Raw genomic sequence first — 21,403 nt, 5'->3', positions numbered from 1 at the left:
ATTCCAATATTAGCTGCTGAAATGACAACAATGGAATGGAATGACATTTCTAACAGCTGCAAAAGGCTCGTCCAGGGAAACAAGATCCATTACATTGCTCACCCATAACCCAAGTGTTAATGGATTACTAATTTTACCTACAATCTAAAAAACTGAGGGAAAATAATCCCTAAAACTTTTGCATAAGCATAGTATAACACTTGCAGGAAAATCATTATCCTCTCCAGAGCATAATGAACACAATTATAGTGTATAGCACAGCATTATAGAAGTCTGGCTACAATATTATTTATTTATTAGCATATGCCCTTATCCAGCTGTGCTGCACTAGCTTTAAGTAAGTCATCTTATGCTTTAAAAAATCATTAAGGGACTAAAATAGTTGAACATTCAATGTATTACTATCTCTCTCTTTCTCTCTCTCTCTCTCTCTCTATATATATATATATATATATATATATATATATATATATATATATATATATATATATATATATCGAAGACATATATTTATGTATTTATGTATGTGTGTATGTATTATTTTCTTAGCTATGTCTACCTATACACAATCAAATATTGTGTATGAAAATGTATACAAGACAGCGCTGCGCTTCAGTTTTGAGGATTCCTTCAGCAAAAGAAACATGTTACCTAGTAAACCACCTACTTCAAGATCAGCACCATAGTGATTTTGTATTGTAACATAACCCTATATTTACTTGTCCTTAAGCATATCCACTTAAAACGTGCAAATATATATGTGTATATATACACTCACCTAAAGGATTATTAGGAACACCTGTTCAATTTCCCATTAATGCAATTATCTAACCAACCTATCACATGGCAGTTGCTTCAATGCATTTAGGGGTGTGGTCCTGGTCAAGACAATCTACTGAACTCCAAACTGAATGTCTGAATGGGAAAGAAAGGTGATTTAAGCAATTTTGAGCGTGGCATGGTTGTTGGTGCCAGACGGGCCGCTCTGAGTATTTCACAATCTGCTCAGTTACTGGGATTTTCACGCACAACCATTTCTAGGGTTTACAAAGAATGGTGTGAAAAGGGAAAAACATCCAGTATGCGGCAGTCCTGTGGGCGAAAATGCCTTGTTGATGCTAGAGGTCAGAGGAGAATGGGCCGACTGATTCAAGCTGATAGAAGAGCAACTTTGACTGAAATAACCACTCGTTAAAACCGAGGTATGCAGCAAAGCATTTGTGAAGCCACAACACGTACAACCTTGAGGCGGATGGGCTACAACAGCAGAAGACCCCACTGGGTACCACTCATCTCCACTACAAATAGGAAAAAGAGGCTACAATTTGCACAAGCTCACCAAAATTGGACAGTTGAAGACTGGAAAAATGTTGCCTGGTCTGATGAGTCTCGATTTCTGTTGAGACATTCAGATGGTAGAGTCAGAATTTGGCGTAAACAGAATGAGAACATGGATCCATCATGCCTTGTTACCACTGTGCAGGCTGGTGGTGGTGGTGTAATGGTGTGGGGGATGTTTTCTTGGCACACTTTAGGCCCCTTAGTGCCAATTGGGCATCGTTTAAATGCCACGGCCTACCTGAGCATTGTTTCTGACCATGTCCATCCCTTTATGACCCACCATGTACCCATCCTCTGATGGCTACTTCCAGCAGGATAATGCACCATGTCACAAAGGTTGAATCATTTCAAATTGGTTTCTTGAACATGACAATGAGTTCACTGTACTAAACTGGCCCCCACAGTCACCAGATATCAACCCAATAGAGCATCTTTGGGATGTGGTGGAACGGGAGCTTCGTGCCCTGGATGTGCATCCCACAAATCTCCATCAACTGCAAGATGCTATCCTATCAATATGGGCCAACATTTCTAAAGAATGCTTTCAGCACCTTGTTGAATCAATGCCACGTAGAATTAAGGCAGTTCTGAAGGCAAAAGGGGGTCAAACACAGTATTAGTATGGTGTTCCTAATAATCCTTTAGGTGAGTGTATTTCCCCCATTTATTTAATTATATGAATTAGGTTTCTGCATTAAACACAAGAACACACACACACAGATATACATACATATACATATACACATAAAGATACAGATACAATTCGGTCCATAAATAAAACAGTAACACAGTAACACAATTGTCATCATTTTGGCTCTGTACGCAACCACAATGGATTTGAAAGGAAAGAATCAAGATGTGCTTTATGTGTAGACATTCATCTTTAATTTTAGGGCAGTTACTTCCAAACTGGGTGAACGGTGTAGGAATTACACCCATTTTTATAAGTGCTTGTTCTTGGGGCGTTTTGCCTTCAGTTTTGCCTTAGAAATCAAAACAAACCAATCAGAAATATAGCAAAAACATTAGGTGTGGCCAAATCAACTATTAGGTACATTCTTAAAAAGAAAGATTGCATTGGTGAGCTCAGGAACACCAAGAGGCCTGGAAGACCATGGAAAACAACTGTGGTGAATGACAGAAGAATTCTTTCCCTGGTGAAGAAAAACCCCTTCACAAAAGTTGACCGGATCAAGAACACCCTCCAGGAGGTAGGCATATCTGTGTCAAAGTCAACAATCAAGAGAAGACTTCACCAGAGTAAATACAGAGAGTTTACCACAAGATGTATACAGGAAACAGGAAGACCAGATTAGAGATTGACAAAAAACATCTAAAGAACCCTGTACAGTTCTGGAACAACATCCTATGGACAGATGAGACAAAGATCAACTTGTACCAGAATGGGAAGAGAAGAGTATGGAGAAGGGAAGGAACTGCTCATGATCCGAAACATACTACCTCATCTGTGAAGCGTGTTATGGCATGCGCATGTATGGCTGCCAAGGGAACTGATTCCCTTGTATTTATTGATGATGTGACTGCTGACAAAAGCAGCAGGATGAATTCTGAAGTGTTTAGGGCTTTATTATCTGCTCAGATTCAACCAAATGCTTCTAAACTCATTGGACAGCGCTTCACAGTGCACATGTACAATGACCCAAAGCATACTGCGAAAGCAACCCAAGACTTTTTTAAGGTGAAGAAGTGTAAATATGCTGCAATGGCCAAGTCAATCACCTGACCTGAATCCAACTGAGCAGCATTTCACTTGCTGAAGGCAAAACTGAAGGCAAAACTCCCCAAGAACAAGCAGGAACTAAAGACAGCTGCAGTACAGGCCTGGCAGAGCATCACCAGGGAAGAAACCCAGCATCTGGTGATGTCTATGGGTTCCAGGATTTGCAACCAAGTATTGAATATAAAACTGATAAATATGTTATGAAGTTGACATATTCTATAAATCTTATCGGTTTAATTTCTTTCACCTTCATTCATTATGACTCAGGATGCTGTGGTTTAGGCCGTCAGCTTTCCTGTGATCAAGTAAATCAAACTGAGTGTTTCCTGATTTAAGTGAACAAACGTAATGCAAAAAGCTCCAAAATCTCAAAACTTTTTTGTACATTAAAATACTATTTCACAAAATGCTGTTGACATTTGAGAAATGCAAGGACACCTAAAATCCTCTCAAAAAAAAGTGCTATTTATATGAGAAAATAATGTTACGGCTTTAAATTACACAAATAGGTGTGGAAAAACATTTTATTAAAATCAAAACATAATATTACTTAAGGAGACTCTGCAGGCAGTGAAAAAGAGGCGTCCTGACTAAGGGAGCATTGACCACCCACAGGGTTACACGTGACTGGAAACACAGTGGCAGACTGCACACACACTGCTGCATGGTTGCCAGTTACGGGGAAACTATTTAGTTTTTTTCTAGTTCTCAGAAAATGTTACTTTTCCAGACAGATAGTTCATTGACAGCAATGTTTCCCCTGTGGCCACTTTTCATTCCCCAGAGGGAGATTTTCTACTTCAAACTTGCTGGTTTCTCTGGGTCTGGTGTGAGGAGATGAAAGCAAGTCCAGCTTGTTCTAACAGTTAATAGCCCTCACTGGCGCTGGGATTTCTTAAAGAGCAGAAACACTACAATCGAAGGGGGCAAGTTCCAGTGACTGCAATGGGCCATAAACAAGATAATCTGTATTCCTGACGTCACCGTCTTTTTCTTGTTTTGACTATGAGGTTGATAATCCCAAACCACACACACATGTTCAGAAAATCCCCCTTCTTAAGGAACTCCTCCCCACCGTCCAAGCCTGCAACAAATTATATGGGTCACCAGTATATTGTTTTTTCTTTTGGACTTTTAGTATTGGAAAGATGGAATGATTTTAAGGCTCGCCCATCTCTCCTCAGGTTATCAAACGCCCCCAAAATGTGTGCAGTATCTTTATAAATCAAACAAGAAGTGTGTCAAAAATCGAACATGCAGCAATACATTAGAAATCAACGTTGGGACAGGAGGCCAACATGTGCAAAACAGCATCTGGTGCTTTCAGAGCCTGTGATCCATTGGTGGCGATTCATGAGCAGCGTGAAGGGCAAGGCGGTGGGGTGGCAGGCAGCCCAGGTGTGGGCTTTGTTGTCGGTTTGAGATTTAGAGCTTCAGAAGGCTACTTTGTCTCTGGCTTACTGCTTGGCGGCTGGCAGCACTTGTTCACATGTGCTGCAAATTTGGCCACCTTCAGCAGCCCATTTAACATTCAGCCTGTGCATGCTGGATAATGTTATTATCCAAAAGCAAAAGGAGCATTATTTTCATTTATTTTTATTTTTACCATAAACCCTCATTATAAACAGTTAGATTGCCAATCAAGAGTATTGTGGTTCCCTTGTTTTGGGAGTGATTTAATTATTTGGATGCTGCGTAACCTAAAATGCAATTCTAACAGGAAGAAAAATATGCACATTATTTGTGTGTTTGGATTTGTGTGTCATTCAGCCACTTGCAAATTGTCAATACATTTGTTGTCCCAATAATTATTCCCAAGTAAATTGACATGTCAGTGTTAAGATAAATATTTTAATGTATTACAATATTTAGATCTATAGGGGATAGCGGCAATGGACATGTTATTATAAATAAGTACATAGATAGATAGATAGATAGATAGACAGATAGATAGATAGATAGATAGATAGATAGATAGATAGAGATTTAATGCCAATAATGAAAAACAAATGATCTTGAAAAAAACAAGATATGATCATGGTATCAAGCTTTTGTCAATGGGTGACACTCAGCTGATCAAAAACATGTACACATGCAGATTTCCATCAACCAGGGACACAATATGAATTCACAACATGAATGCTCCCCATAATGTTACACATATCACTCTCATTTGAACAATGGTGATAAACTTTTACTACAGAAGTTGGTTCTTTCAATCTGGACAAGTAGAGAATATTCTCAGATGGAGCACAATTAAGAAAGCGGTCTAGCAGATGTTAATCCATGACTACACAAGCATCTTCTTTTGATGAAGCAGTGCTCGGTTGCTTGGTCTGAACATGAATTTTTCAGTTTCAGCAAATTAAAGTTTCAGAAGAGGACAAACTCAAAGCCTTACTATCCTCATAGGTTTCTTAAAAGAAAATTAAGTCCATGCCATACAGAACAGTTGCAGTGGCTATTTCTGGGAAAGAATCTTAACATAAAAGAACGAGACTTTAAAAAATAAATCTCAGATTCCTTCTTCATTCTTTTTCATTTGTCTAACATTAAACCTGTCATTGGAATTAACATTAATACCAGAGTCAGAAATCTGTTTTTTATATCACTAACCACCTAATTTCCGTTGCTACAACATAACTATTACCTTATGGAGCTATCTTACTGGAAACAGGAATAATATTTTTAATTCATTCCAATTTGTTTTTATTACAGGAATACCTTTGGTCTAAGGGGTTGGCACTTCTGCAGAACTGATGTTTCACATACAGTATCTGAGGCTCCAACGGCCATTAGACCATTAATTAGCTTCAGTATTCTTTTAACAGTCTAATATCTCCAGGATTAAGACCACAGAGACATTCTGACAATTCTACTGTTAACTACTATTCTTACATATAGGGTCACTGTCAGCTGAAGGTTTTTGGACTCAACAATGGTTTCCTGATGGAGATTATATACTTGTCTCTGAAAATGCTTGCTATGCTTCTTGACTACACTTTATCTGATGAGAGTAAGAGTAGTCATGCCACAGACCAAACACCACATCACAAAACTGGATTGCCTGTTTTTTGAGTATGTTGAGTATGGAAACATTACATGGAAAGCACTATGGCTACTATCAAGCTAGTGTGATTCTTTATCTCAAAACAGAAAACAAATGTGAATGTACATAGTTGATAGACAAGCATTTCATTAATTGCTCGCACACTTAAAGTTTTGTTCACATCCGTAAATTAGTCACACCTGTAGAAAAGAAAAAACAATCTGCTAATGTTGAAAAAGAGAAAACTAATATTAACACTGCCTAAAGGGATGGATCATCCTTTAAAATGACTATAAGCTTATTTTCTAAGTATGAAAAAACAGATGTTGAAATGTTTTTGAAAGATAATATCTTAGAAACTGGTCATTATAGAGAATAAATTGGGAAACAATTTGAAAATCATTAGCATTCTTATGCAGTAATGTTGTTAATGACTGCCCCACCTGGAGTGCATTTCATATTATAGAATAATTTAATAAAAGTCATAAACATGAATTCCCAGGAGAGACATTCATGTCTGAGATCCTGACTCATAAATCCTTCAGTGTAACAACCAAGCAATCAGATTTAACCATTTGGTTTGCATTATTAATTAATACCTGCAGCAAAGTCGAATGGGCCTTGATCCTAAGTGGCTTAAATTAGTAAAGGCTTCCTCAGAGCACAGCTGGGAGTCTCTTGTCCAAATATTGTAAGTGTGTATCTGGGCTATGCTGAAAGCTCTCAAGGGTTGGCTCTCAAATGGCCAATTAACATCAAAATTAGGTGATTTTAATGTTGGCCAAGGTCACCTTTGTTCTCCCCCAGTGGTTGGCTGTGTACTTGTATTTTCTCTCAGCCCCCCTAAAAATAATACGATTATGAAGTAATGGTGCGGTCAAACACTGTCAGCCGCCCCTTGTATCCTGTATTTTCTCTCAGCCCCCCTAAAAATAATACCACAAAAGAATCCAAGAATGAAGAAGTAACTCCACAAAACACTGTCAGCAACCCCCCACTGCTCCGACACCGGAAAAAACACAGTCAGCACCATCCCCCCCATAACCCCCCCAAACCCCCCTTTCACCAGAAACACACACCGCCAGCACCACCCACCCCCAAACCTGTACACAGTTTCGAAGCCCCTCTAAAACTTGAAGTCTAGAAACGCCCCTGGCAGACATCCTGACATTACAATGAATGTAATATTCTAATCTCCCATGAGCCGAAAGCCTAGTATATTAACACTTGGAGATTTGAAATTTCGAAAAACAATGAGTGATTTCTTTCTTTTATATAAAAAAAGAGATCAGTCTTTATTTAAGCATGACTATATACATTTTATAATGTTTCGATGCAGCCTACCTGTTTAGAATGACATTTATAATGATAATTTATTAACAATATGAACTTACCAGGGTCTCCATTCCTGCCTCTCCTTCCTCGCTTTCCAGGAGGGCCTAGAATTAAAGAAAGAAAACTAAATGTTGCTCACATCCACATGTATATTGTGTAGTTATTTCTTATAGTATTACATTATATTGAATTGCTACAATAAGCAACATTCAATGTAAGACCTTAAACAAATCAAGCCTACGCTATCAGCACAATGGTTAACATTATACATTTGACTTTGCGTAACCTAAAATATATAGAATTCCACAGTACTGAGTTATTTTAATAATACAATGTACACTTAAGATTAACACTTAAAAACCTCTGGAGTTAGGAAGACGGTGTAGCTCCCTGCGTTATCGGTTAAAGAATGTTCGATACGTCTTGATCAAGTGTGGGTATTGAACCAGTATGATCCTTCCTTTTTCATCGTAGTTAAATCTATTTATCCAAAGTTAATCTTAACAATATCACAGTACAAGCCTCCACAAAATACTATTTCACAGTCCAAGTCTTAATTTAATTTGTCTTTTGTCTTCATTAGCTCATTAATTTTGATATTTTGTGGGCGGCGTTGTTATTAATTCTCTTTTCCCTGTTAACCCAATTGAAAGTTAACTTTTTAGAATGTTTTTTATTTTATTATTTTAATATCCATCAACAGTACAAGACAAGAATGGGAACATGATTTAAAGGCTAAAATATGCACAAAAACACATACATTGCTTTATGTAACAATTGCTAAAGGTGCTTTGGACAAATCAAATAAGTCGAAGTTTCTTTTATTTGAATTTAATCAAAAACAGGATGAGAGATTATGAACAACTGCACGTATTGGTCCAACCTCCATTTTGCAAGATTATGACCCAAAACATTATCTGGAATAATACAATTCATTTGTGAAAGAAAAAAAGAAGACTCTGAGATCCTTAAACACATATAATGGCCCAGCACAGATACTGATATAACTGAACATTATTTCCACAAGCGTTACTAACAAGATCATTGAATTTCATCTAGTACACTTTCAAATAGTTTTGAAGAAAAAGTTTGAAATACTTCCTATTTGCCTATTGCGTAACAATTTGGTCATTTGAATATGATTTAATTAAGTTTATTTGCATTGAACATACATTTATTGTTACCTTTAGCAAAATTTATACAAATTATTTATCTCTATAAGTGTTGCAGTGTGAGTATATATACAAGTGTTGCTGTGTGTATATATATATGGTGTAAATACACACATACACATGTGAATTGAGGAATTAATGGAATAAATAAACAAAACAAACACAAATAAATAAATATTAATTAACAGTTACCAAACACTAAAACAATATGTGAATCACCACAATGTATTTTTCAATGAGTATTTAATGCTTTGTTCATGGTCTTTAATTTGCCAAGGTGTCAAGCTCTAAATTATTGCTTTAGCAAATCACTTCTACGTTAATGAGAGGACTCTATATCTCTCTGCAATGCCTGGAGTAATTTCAGCAGCTGTAAAAACAATTTGAGCATTCAGCGGGCTAAACATGCAGCATTACTATGGTAATTTTTAATCCAAAACCACTAACCCTTTGTTTGTGTGAATGTCAGCTGCTTTGTCTAATCAGCTTAACATATTTGTAGATTTCATCTAATTCTTTGAACTTCCAACAACCTAAGAAGTACTGACAGGCTCTGTCATTTACAGTTTAGTTCATTAGCAGAAGATTTATAGCAATCTAGATATAAAATGGTTTTGTGTAAAATAAAATGCATAAAACTTGACCCTTACTGTATTGTATATCATTCTTTCCCCCTGCTATCTCCATTTGGAGTGTAACCAACTTCAGTCTCCACTCACTTGGGAGACGGCCAGCTCAATAATATTCACAGCCAAGCTGACCTAGTGAGGGGATTGCAGTTCCTAATGCTGTCTGTATTTGCCTTGCCACAGGTGGAAGACTACCCTTCTCAGTTTACCAAGGTCTTCATGACACCATTTAATAAGCTCGGAGAGATAAGAGATTGCTGGGAGATATTCTGTTATTCTGTGACATCAGGTCTGTGAAAGTTAGAAGGAATTTCAAAGTAAAATATTAAAATCCTATGCTGTATTAAGATAAATGCATTGTTCAGAAGTTTATGCAAAATGCAATTCTATATTCAAAAAGAGGTTCTCAACTTGTGAAAGGAAAGGATTGTGAAGGGAAATTTAACAAAAACAATGATAACATAAGATAAGATGATAAGATATATAAAAACATTTAAGCTTTGTATCACCCTTGCCCCTAATACCAAGTTGGAGATGGTCTGTATTAACCTCTTCTCGTCCCCACAAGTACATCAACAAAATTAATTTGCACTTCTGTTCCAGCACACAATAAAACCAGATGAACAGAGCTGTGGTAAAGCCATTCTGATTGCTGAAAACACAAAGAATAATTACAGCCATAAGGAAACCATTTGGGCCACTATGTTGATCTTGTTAATATGTTATTGTTACAAAGATTTTATCAAGCTGCTTGTTGAAAAGAGTGATTCAACAAGGTTTGCTGATTTGTTCAATATACAATATGCTGAGGGCTTTTAATTTTTACACCTAAATCTGTCTGTTTCCATCCAGGACCATTAATCCAATGAGTCACAGTTATATAGGAGGTAAACACACCAATAACCGACTGACTGTTCTGTGGTTTGTACTAATTTTCTATGTTACTTCTTCTGCTCTCAGAGTTGTCCCTATTCCTCTTACATTTCTGGTTTAAAAAGAGAATGGGGTTCAGACAAGGGTGGTGGACTGGGGGTTGGGTAAAGACATTGGGGTCTTGCAGGACATTGTAGCTTCCTGAGTAGCTCTGAATGGTCTGCAATCACCATTTGTAACATCTTACATGCAAGATAAGGCTCAGCTGTGGAGATCCTGCTGGTCAATAAATGCTCTTGATATTTGTCTGGCCAAGCAAGCAGTGATGATTCAATGTGTTTAATTACGTGTATGCTGAATGTATCTTAACATCTTAGATTCAACCTGCATGTGTTGGGAGGTTTATACCTCACTTTGGGACATGTTCAAGAACTGGGCAAGTTTATGCTGAATTGCCACATATTAACACATTTCAAAGCTTCAGTTAATATCTTTATTACATTACCAGCACTTAATTAGTTTGAGGTATTATATTTAAATCTATTTTGTTAACCAAACACATACTGAGTTATTATCATACACTAATCTTGCAAAATGTACAATGCACCACACTATTTATACTCATGCAAGGAGCTTAACACAACAGGCAGACTAAAATAATAATCAAGCAGTAATAGCAGTCACCAGCAGGAATTGAATTTCACCAGTATTTGTTTTAATTTGATCCAACAGGCTGCTCCCAAGCAAAACTGAATTTAATATCTATCCTATAACACCATTCAAATCCCACAGTGGCCACAGTGAATCAAGACATATGGTTGTTATTTGGCCGGTCGACTCTTTCAGCACTGAGAAAATGGAACAAATCTAAGGTGCCAATAATAGGACAGCCACACCTCACATTGACAGGATTGCAGAAGCTAAATTAATTACTACCTTGCTGTGATATATTCAGAGGAACAAGCCCAACCAAATGGTACTACATGAACATGTGATTTCTGGGACTCAAGACTCGTCTAATTAACTGGATTCTCTGAAGCTGCTATCAAATATGTTTTGAGGTTTAACAGCTCTGTAACTTGTTAGGATTGTACAACTGTAAGTGTGTAAGCACTCAGTAAGCAATTATGGATTTTTTCACACAATCTTAGCTGTGTTATGTACTGTATTTCAGTACCGTCCATGCCATTTCCCCTCATCTGCTAATTGTCTGGTTTTGATGACCACTTTAGCAGATTGTCATTGTGTAATCCCTACGAATAACTCTGTAACTCTAGTTTAGCAAATGACAACTGCAGATTCATAAGGTAATTGATCCATGTTTGTAATGCAGAGTGATGCCAAAATTATTATTTTGGCTGATGATGTACAATTAAAAAAACAAATTAAATATCTAAGGATTTTCATTTCATACCATTACATGCTTGTCAATAAATCATGACAACCAGCATGTAAACAAGGCCTACATTTCTATTAGAAAAATGCCTTACTAGCTATCTTCCAGACTGTGTTCATGCAGTAATGTTTCCAGTATGTATTGATTGCTTTCTTAAAACATAGTAAGCTTGTTTATGCAAACATTAATTTGAAACAGTGATTTAATATTACAGAATTAATACATAATAATTAAAATTAAACTGGCCATTTTTTTTTTCTATTGAAAAGGTGGGGCATTTATTTAATTTTCGTTCAAGCATGTGATATGATAAAACACATTAAAAGTACATACAAAAATATAATACAATAAAACTAATTCAGGAAATTTGATTTTCATTGCAAAAGAAAATATCTAATTGGATCTGTTAAAATTTGCCAGTGACAGATTGTCTTCATGCAGCCCCAAGAGTATTCAGAAGCATTAATCAGACAATTAACACAGCACAGTATCTGTCACCAGTGACAAATACCCTTAAAGAGATAAAAACTAAATGATGAACCACTTCCAAAGCCCACACTGACATTTTGAGAGTGCTAAATAAACTAAATACAAATTAATTAATAGTATCTTTAGGTGAGATTTTCAGGAAAGCCTGAATTATGGGGAGAATATATAAGGGAATGGATATAATTATGCAGATACAAACATGGAAAATTATATGTTTACTAGTAATGTTAACATACACTCAAATAAATTCAAATCTCAAGACAGTTGCAGACACATTTTCCGTGATGGGCAAAGTGTTCTTCTAATTTCATGTACAGACATACTAATTAATACAAACACTAAGGGCATAGCAAAAAACAAACTACTTTCAATCTGTAATGCAATTCAATTAAAAGGGAAAAGTCTTCGGGCTAAAGTCATTCATGTCACTAGGTCCACTTGGTCTGGATCAGACATACATTTGTTTCAACCTTTACAATAATTGAAAATAGGTTAACTAACATTAATGGCTTCAAATCTAGTCAGCCAACTGTTGTGGCATGAAGAACAATTTGGTTTTCATATAAAGGGAAATGATGAATACTGTTTGTGATGTTTATCTACAATTGTGAAGAAGAAATTCTTTTCAAGGTCAAATGCTTTCTATCAGGAAATATACACTCACCTAAAGGATTATTAGGAACACCATACTAATACTGTGTTTGACCCCCTTTCGCCTTCAGAACTGCCTTAATTCTACGTGGCATTGATTCAACAAGGTGCTGAAAGCATTCTTTAGAAATGTTGGCCCATATTGATAGGATAGCATCTTGCAGTTGATGGAGATTTGTGGGATGCACATCCAGGGCACGAAGCTCCCGTTCCACCACATCCCAAAGATGCTCTATTGGGTTGAGATCTGGTGACTGTGGGGGCCAGTTTAGTACAGTGAACTCATTGTCATGTTCAAGAAACCAATTTGAAATGATTCGACCTTTGTGACATGGTGCATTATCCTGCTGGAAGTAGCCATCAGAGGATGGGTACATGGTGGTCATAAAGGGATGGACATGGTCAGAAACAATGCTCAGGTAGGCTGTGGCATTTAAACGATGCCCAATTGGCACTAAGGGGCCTAAAGTGTGCCAAGAAAACATCCCCCACACCATTACACCACCACCACCAGCCTGCACAGTGGTAACAAGGCATGATGGATCCATGTTCTCATTCTGTTTACGCCAAATTCTGACTCATCAGACCAGGCAACATTTTTCCAGTCTTCAACTGTCCAATTTTGGTGAGCTTGTGCAAATTGTAGCCTCTTTTTCCTATTTGTAGTGGAGATGAGTGGTACCCGGTGGGGTCTTCTGCTGTTGTAGCCCATCCGCCTCAAGGTTGTACGTGTTGTGGCTTCACAAATGCTTTGCTGCATACCTCGGTTGTAACGAGTGGTTATTTCAGTCAAAGTTGCTCTTCTATCAGCTTGAATCAGTCGGCCCATTCTCCTCTGACCTCTAGCATCAACAAGGCATTTTCACCCACAGGACTGCCGCATACTGGATGTTTTTCCCTTTTCACACCATTCTTTGTAAACCCTAGAAATGGTTGTGCGTGAAAATCCCAGTAACTGAGCAGATTGTGAAATACTCAGACCGGCCCGTCTGGCACCAACAACCATGCCACGCTCAAAATTGCTTAAATCACCTTTCTTTCCCATTCAGACATTCAGTTTGGAGTTCAGGAGATTGTCTTGACCAGGACCACACCCCTAAATGCATTGAAGCAACTGCCATGTGATTGGTTGGTTAGATAATTGCATTAATGAGAAATTGAACAGGTGTATATATCATTACTCTATTGGAACAAATCTTGTCAACATTTTGAAGCTTTCACTTCACAATTCTATAATATATAGCAGGTGCCTAATGAGGTTCACACATACAGACCCCTGAAAAAATCCATTCTTCAGCTCATACAGGCTTTTTGACACTTGTAAAAGTAACTTACTGGAAGCAGATCTTTGAAATATAAAGCACCATTATGGAATATCTTGCTGAAGGCTGCAAGGGCTTCTAAATGTTCAGTTGTTTTTAAGCACAGCTTAGGGCTTGTTTTGTTTTATGAAGCACTTACTGTGGTGTGGGGTTTTGGTTTTGTAAGTGCCACTACTTGGGATATTTGATCTAAAATCTTATCTTAGAAATCAACATTGTATTGCATATGTTTTCAATTTCGCTTACAAACTTGTTCTGCAGTAGAAACTTAAAGAGAAGCTTGAATCTAGTAATTTCGCTTTGTCTCCTTAGGGTTTGCTAATAGTGAATTGCTGGATGCAGCTCCCCTGCAGTTTTATGAAAGCAGAAGATGCAATTCATGCCGAGCTGTGTGAAGGTATGTAGCTTAGGGAGGAGCGAGTTACAAGAGAAATAACACAACACTCCTATAGGCCGTATATGAGACCATCTTCTTTGTCATCACCCTCAGGGATGCTTACATATAATTAGGCCATATGATGTTACCTCTGGGTATATTTATATACATAAAATGAAATGCATCCGAAGGTGTAGAAATAAAACCTTCTCTGATGTTATGTCTGTTTCTGCCTCAGTGTCCCTGAAGCGCCTCAGGCACCAGCGACACCATGTTTCAAGAGGAGCGATTTCCCTACATCTTTAGGTCACATAAGCTTCTGATATCGAAGTCGCTGTCAGAGCTGAGAAGAAGCAAGAACATTTGACCCCCTAAATGGCTGAAATATGTAAAGCCTGGCATCAGGCCCACTTTATCAAATCAAACTACCCTTGTCAAGACCTACTTCCTAAATGCCATTGATGCATTCAAATATGTGTGGTTTGAGCCATAGCCTGCTGGCTTCGGATACTTGTTTCCTAGAGTACGCATGTTAGGTATGAGAAAATGTGCCAGGTTCATGGCACAGCCCTGCTGCAGCTACCCAAAATTAGCATCAACTCGGCATATGAATTCATATTATGTTCCTTCCGGCCTGAACAGCTGCTCGCTACCGTGTACAAAAAGCAGAATATTCTGAGTAACTCAGGGTATCTTTCAGCAGTATATTTATGGTTGCTGGAGTAAATAAAACATAATATTAATAAATAAGACCAACACAAGGGGAAATTAACCATATAGATATCAAGCATTATTCATCTACATGCATCTACCTTTCAAAGTCTGTTTCTGTTAATGTAAATTTGAAATTATCCAGAATTCACTTGTAAATCATTTACAAGAGTATTCTTATGATCTCTCTAGTTTCTTGTAGATAACTACACAATGCACAATACAGGTACAATGCAGGCCGGAGATTATTTGTAACTTTGTGGAATTTCTCCTACCCTCTTTTAGAGAAAACGATGATGTCTATTGGAAGTTTATGAGCCATGGTAAGGTATCACAGGAAAGTGCATTAAATGCTCTAGTCTAATATATTCTTCTGTTTCATGCCTGACAAATGTATTATAAGACAGAGACTGATTCAACTGTATCAGACAGATTCAAAGGAAAGCCAAGGACCGTTTTTCACATCAGTGTTTACTTTTTATTATGATATCTTTAATGGGACCAAAGAAATTAAATGTTTCACAAACAATGTGGTATTCATTATCCTGCGGTCCAGCTAAACCTTTATTGAAAAGCATTTTGACATCAATAGAGGAGTCAAGGAAAATAATACCGTTCATTATATACAAACTGACTGCCGTGCTGCATGTGTAGAGTAATCACATAAAAACATTACATATTATACAGTCTGAGTCACAATGTGCAATACCTATTAAATACCATATATAGTACTGTATCTATGCTATAAAATTAATTCAGCTTAAGGCACCTACAGCCCTGCCAAATAGTCCAGCTCTTGTGCTGTCGTGGTAGTGTGTGTGCTGAAGTCCTGAGGGCCTGGGTCCAGACTCCCACTTACTGGGACATATAGCAGTGACCTAGTTAAAGTTTATATATAATGTATATACATTCTATTCTGTAGATTATAATGTCTACTAGAAATAGCTGAAATTGAAAGCCATGGACTGTTGATCAATTTGCCAGAAGGAAAACAGCTCAGATATTCAAGCTTATTGTTAGGGGCCATGTTAAAGTTACATAATGTATGAACTGTCAATTAGGATGATCAGATGGAAAAGCTGGCCCGACAGATCTGATCACATCAGTCAGCATTGTATTAGAAATTTTAAATCAGCAAATATCTATCTGGAACTATAAACAGCTCTGGAAAAAAGAGACCACTGCAAAATGATCCGTTTCTCTGGTTTTACTATTTATAGCTATGTGTTTGGGTAAAATGAACAATGAAAATGAACTACTGACAACATTTCTCCCAAATTCCAAATAAAAATATGAATAGAATGGAATGGCTTCCATACATGTAGAGATGCTGATTTAAGAAAAAACTGCAGTGGTCTCTTATTTTTTTCCAGAGCTGTATGTATATGAAATCAGAAGCTGTGCATTGTGGGTAGTTTTCATGTATTCCATTCTTACATTTTAACTTCTTCATACAATGTCATTAAGTTCTACCAAACCTGCCAGAATAAGTGGTGGATATTATAATATTTTATATTATTTAAAGAAAGGGACTCCAATAATAAAACGTTAATAGAGTGAGACAGAATACTACTACTACTACTACTACTACTACTACTACTACTACTACTACTAATAATAATAATAATAATAATAATAATAATAATAATAAATTACATTTCTATTTAGGGTGTCTTTACAGGCCTTGTAGTAATTCTAAATTATATTAAGTTTCTCCACACTTTCAACTGAAAATCAGTATTCTGCCAACAATAACTGCATTATAGAGATCATATTTGGTCTGTATAGGTGTAAAATTATTTGGATGGGGTTGTTGTATCATGTCAGATGTATAGTGCAGCCCTCATAAATTTTTAAATCGAAATAGAAAAAGTAGTCAGAAACAATGTCAGTGTGTGAGGAAAATGGCAATAAGTGAAAGGTGCTCCTTTTAGATATCGAAATGGGCAATCAATTCAGCAGTTGCTATTTATTTGAGTTCTGTTTCTTATCATTCGAACCAGAGAGTTTCGAGCTTTCAATCTACCATGAACTTTACACAGCAGTATATCTAAGCTGTGGAAAGGCTGGACAAACACAATTTGCATATAGAAGCTACACTTCCAGCAATGTTCGCATTTTTATGTTATATGATGCGTAATGTTTGTGGAGACTGCACTTCTGACAACAGATACATACTCCCAATCCCCCCACCTCCAACCAGTCAATCCAAATAAATGTCTGATTTGGTTTCAAAAAATGTGGCTTTTCTTGCTGTTTAGTGATGCTGTTGCACTTTCCAGAGTAGTACTAAATAAAGCATAGTTTTTTGTTTTGTTTTGTTTTTTCTCTTTTTGGTAATAGAAAATTGTTCCTTCAGTCAGCCATGGAATGTAATGTAAACCCATACAGACAAACCAGTACAGAGTCTGGCTTCCACAAATGTTATATTTTATTGGCAATCCCTGTCATTGGCACTATATCAGAAACTGACATTAATAAATTGAGTTATCTAGTGCACTTTTGATATAAGGAAAATATTTGGCTAGGACAGTCATGGTGTAGTCATTGCTAATCTCCTGCGGTGTCGTCGAAATCCTATGTGGATTTCACATGACCTTACTTAGTGCCACTGCCAGCCAATAAACCCAGAGCGACCTCTGTTGCTGAACTTGAGATAATGTATTTTAAAGTCATATAGGCCTACTATTAACCTTTAGACTTTACATAAAGATCAATGTATCTATCAAAACATCCCAATGAAATGCAATGAAACCATAAACACAGTACAACAAACAATAGGTTTACTTGCTGTTGTCAATGCCATAAAATAGAATCAATCTCAATTTCCCTAAACTGTGTTAACATTGTTTGTTTGTAAGCTGTGCACACTGCCAGGCAGTAGATACAACAAAGGAGAATGAGGATTTTTATTAAGTTGAACCAAAACACTCCTGCAGCCGTCTATACAACAGTACTGCATGTTCTGTTCCCTTTCTTTGCTTCTTCTTTTTCTTTTGACATTTACGTGCAACTCACTTCTCACTTTCTCAAGTTCTAGTATTATTTTCATTTCACCACAGTACAACTATTTGGCCTCTTCTTTTTATGGATTTATGGAATATTCAGGTAAAATAAAGCATGTCAAGCTTTGCTTTATTTCCTGCTCTAAGATACAGGATAGCATAACAAAGAGATTTATTCCCCAGCCATTTTTATGACTCCATTGGCAGATGATGTCATCACACCCACCTGCCTCTCTTGCCTTGGTGATCCTACCTTAACTGCTTTGCTGTAGCTGGGCCGTATATGAATTGCTATGAATCACAGTTTCTTGTCTGTCTTGGATTGTTCCAAACGAAATCTAGTGTGAAGATTTAATCAATCCCAGAAAGCTTTTTCCACACCACTGAAACCACTGCTGAATGAGGAAAATTAAACTGAAATTCACCTTCCTTTAAAGTTTTTAAGCTAAAGCTCATGATAAAAGGAGTTCTTAGTTGTGTTGTACAGTGAAGGAAAAAAGTATTTGATCCCCTGCTGATTTTGTACGTTTGCCCACTGACAAAGAAATGATCAGTCTATAATTTTAATGGTAGGTGTATTTTAACAGTGAGAGACAGAATAACAACAAAAAAAATCCAGAAAAACGCATTTCAAAAAAGTTATAAATTGATTTGCATGTTAATGAGGGAAATAAGTATTTGACCCCCTATCAATCAGCAAGATTTCTGGCTCCCAGGTGTCTTTTATACAGGTAATGAGCTGAGATTAGGAGCACTCTCTCAAAGGGAGTGCTCCTAATCTCAGCTCGTTACCTGTATAAAAGACACCTGTCCACAGAAGCAATCAATCAATCAGATTCCAAACTCTCCACCATGGCCAAGACCAAAGAGCTGTCCAAGGATGTCAGGGACAAGATTATAGACCTACACAAGTCTGGAATGGGCTACAAGACCATCGCCAAGCAGCTTGGTGAGAAGGTGACAACAGTTGGTGCGATTATTCGCAAATGGAAGAAACACAAAATAACTGTCAGTCTCCCTCGGTCTGGGGCTCCATGCAAGATCTCACCTCGTGGAGTTTCAATGATCATGAGAACGGTGAGGAATCAGCCCAGAACTACACGGGAGGATCTTGTTAATGATCTCAAGGCAGCTGGGACCATAGTCACCAAGAAAACAATTGGTAACACACTACGCCTTGAAGGACTGAAATCCTGCAGCGCCCGCAAGGTCCCCCTGCTCAAGAAAGCATATGTACAGGCCCGTCTGAAGTTTGCCAATGAACATCTGAATGATTCAGAGGAGAACTGGGTGAAAGTGTTGTGGTCAGATGAGACCAAAATCGAGCTCTTTGGCATCAACTCAACTCGCTGTGTTTGGAGGAGGAGGAATGACCCCAAGAACACCATCCCCACCGTCAAACATGGAGGTGGAAACATTATGCTTTGGGGGTGTTTTTCTGCTAAGGGGACAGGACAACTGCACCGCATCAAAGGGACGATGGACGGGGCCATGTACCGTCAAATCTTGGGTGAGAACCTCCTTCCCTCAGCCAGGGCATTGAAAATGGGTCGTGGATGGGTATTCCAGCATGACAATAACCCAAAACACACAGCCAAGGCAACAAAGGAGTGGCTCAAGAAGAAGCACATTAAGGTCCTGGAGTGGCCTAGCCAGTCTACAGACCTTAATCCCATAGAAAATCTATGGAGGGAGCTGAAGGTTCGAGTTGCCAAACGTCAGCCTCGAAACCTTAATAACTTGGAGAGGATCTGCAAAGAGGAGTGGGAAAAAATCCCTCCCGAGATGTGTGCAAACCTGGTGGCCAACTACAAGAAACGTCTGACCTCTGTGATTGCCAACAAGGGTTTTGCCACCAAGTACTAAGTCGAAGGGGTCAAATACTTATTTCCCTCATTAACATGCAAATCAATTTATAACTTTTTTGAAATGCGTTTTTCTGGATTTTTTTGTTGTTATTCTGTCTCTCACTGTTAAAATACACCTACCATTAAAATAACAGACTGATCATTTCTTTGTCAGTGGGCAAACGTACAAAATCAGCAGGGGATCAAATACTTTTTTCCCTCACTGTATTTGATCAGTGGCTAACCTGGTAAACACTTTGCCTGGTTTACAGTGTGAGTCATGATTCCTAGTGGTTGCTGACTGAAAGGTCTTAAGTGTGAGGCTGTGCAGGGTGGGGCAACTGCATCTTTAAGGACGAAAACATTACTTATACTGTACACAATTTCACATTATGTGTTTAACATAAAATGGTATAATCTGTATATTATTTCTGGTGAGTTTGGCTGTTGTAACATCATGGAGAGAGAAGTAAACAGTGACATTTGTGAAGAGGAGCAAGTCAGAGGGATTCAGAAAATAGCCACTGATCCCAACTACTGTTTAGATATCAGTGGGTTAATATTCACATCAAACAATGGAACAATGACTAACAAAAACAGCTAAAATTACTGCTTTCCATAATATCATCTTCAATGCACGTTCTGGCCTCTATTAGACTGCAGTACCTGACAAGCAATGCAGTTTGTTCGAGCACCAGATAATTTTCCAGTAATTCATTTACATGTCGAAATCAATAGAAATAGAGCAGGCCTGACAAACCGTCCCAAGGGTGCAGGGTCTTCAGGAAATTAACTTACATTTAAATAGGAAGCTCATCTTTATTAAAATATTTGTGGTACTTTTTATGAAGCCACATTGCGATTCAATGGGATCCTAGAAGAAATTGTTTGGTCAAATTCTTCATGTCAATAAACCTCTAGCAATATACAAGATGGGTCAAATGGTTGAATTTACAACATACTCTGATCTGGGCTCTAACATTGTGACTGTAATCAGAAAATATGTTATGCTATATAATAATCTGGCCATCTGTTATCTCAGAGGAAGAAGAAGACCAAAACAATACATGTAAAATCAAACAAACAAAATGTTAGCCGTCAAAATGTATAGTGTTTTTTAACCCTCATATACAGTAATGCCAATGAATGTGCAACAAGCAATGAGAAATAAAGTTAATTTACCATAGGAGCATAACTAATTACAGAACAACTATGCACAGTACTCTAGTCGTGCATATTTACAATGCAGAAATGTTACAAACCATGTATTATGTAGTCATGGTTGGATAGATGGAGTTTTAAATCTTTAAGCAGTTTCTCTCCTTAAAATCTTGCATTTAATTCCATTTTATATTGCCAGCTCCAGCATGTAATTAATGATTCTTCAGATCCTCGCTATAACCTTAGGAGGAAGATGTCCATCACGCTCAGGCCTATTAAGTCTGTGTCAAGTGAATTGAAACAGT

The 21,403-nt window shown here is 37.5% G+C and overlaps 1 protein-coding gene across 1 annotated transcript in view; it reads right to left on the bottom strand.

The window, feature by feature from the left end:
• The window catches only part of col25a1 (collagen type XXV alpha 1 chain), a 175,094-nt gene that overhangs the window by 82,748 nt on the left and 70,943 nt on the right, over positions 1-21,403 (bottom strand). The window contains exon 3 of the mRNA XM_066720245.1: positions 7,526-7,570. Coding sequence (XP_066576342.1) covers positions 7,526-7,570 — 45 coding nt within the window. The remainder of the gene's footprint in view (positions 1-7,525; positions 7,571-21,403) is intronic.

Source organism: Amia ocellicauda, chromosome 13 (assembly GCF_036373705.1).
Source record: "Amia ocellicauda isolate fAmiCal2 chromosome 13, fAmiCal2.hap1, whole genome shotgun sequence".
Classification (NCBI taxonomy): domain Eukaryota; kingdom Metazoa; phylum Chordata; class Actinopteri; order Amiiformes; family Amiidae; genus Amia; species Amia ocellicauda.
The sequence above is the reverse complement of the archived record's forward strand: the minus strand, read 5'-3'. Positions and strand labels throughout refer to the sequence as shown.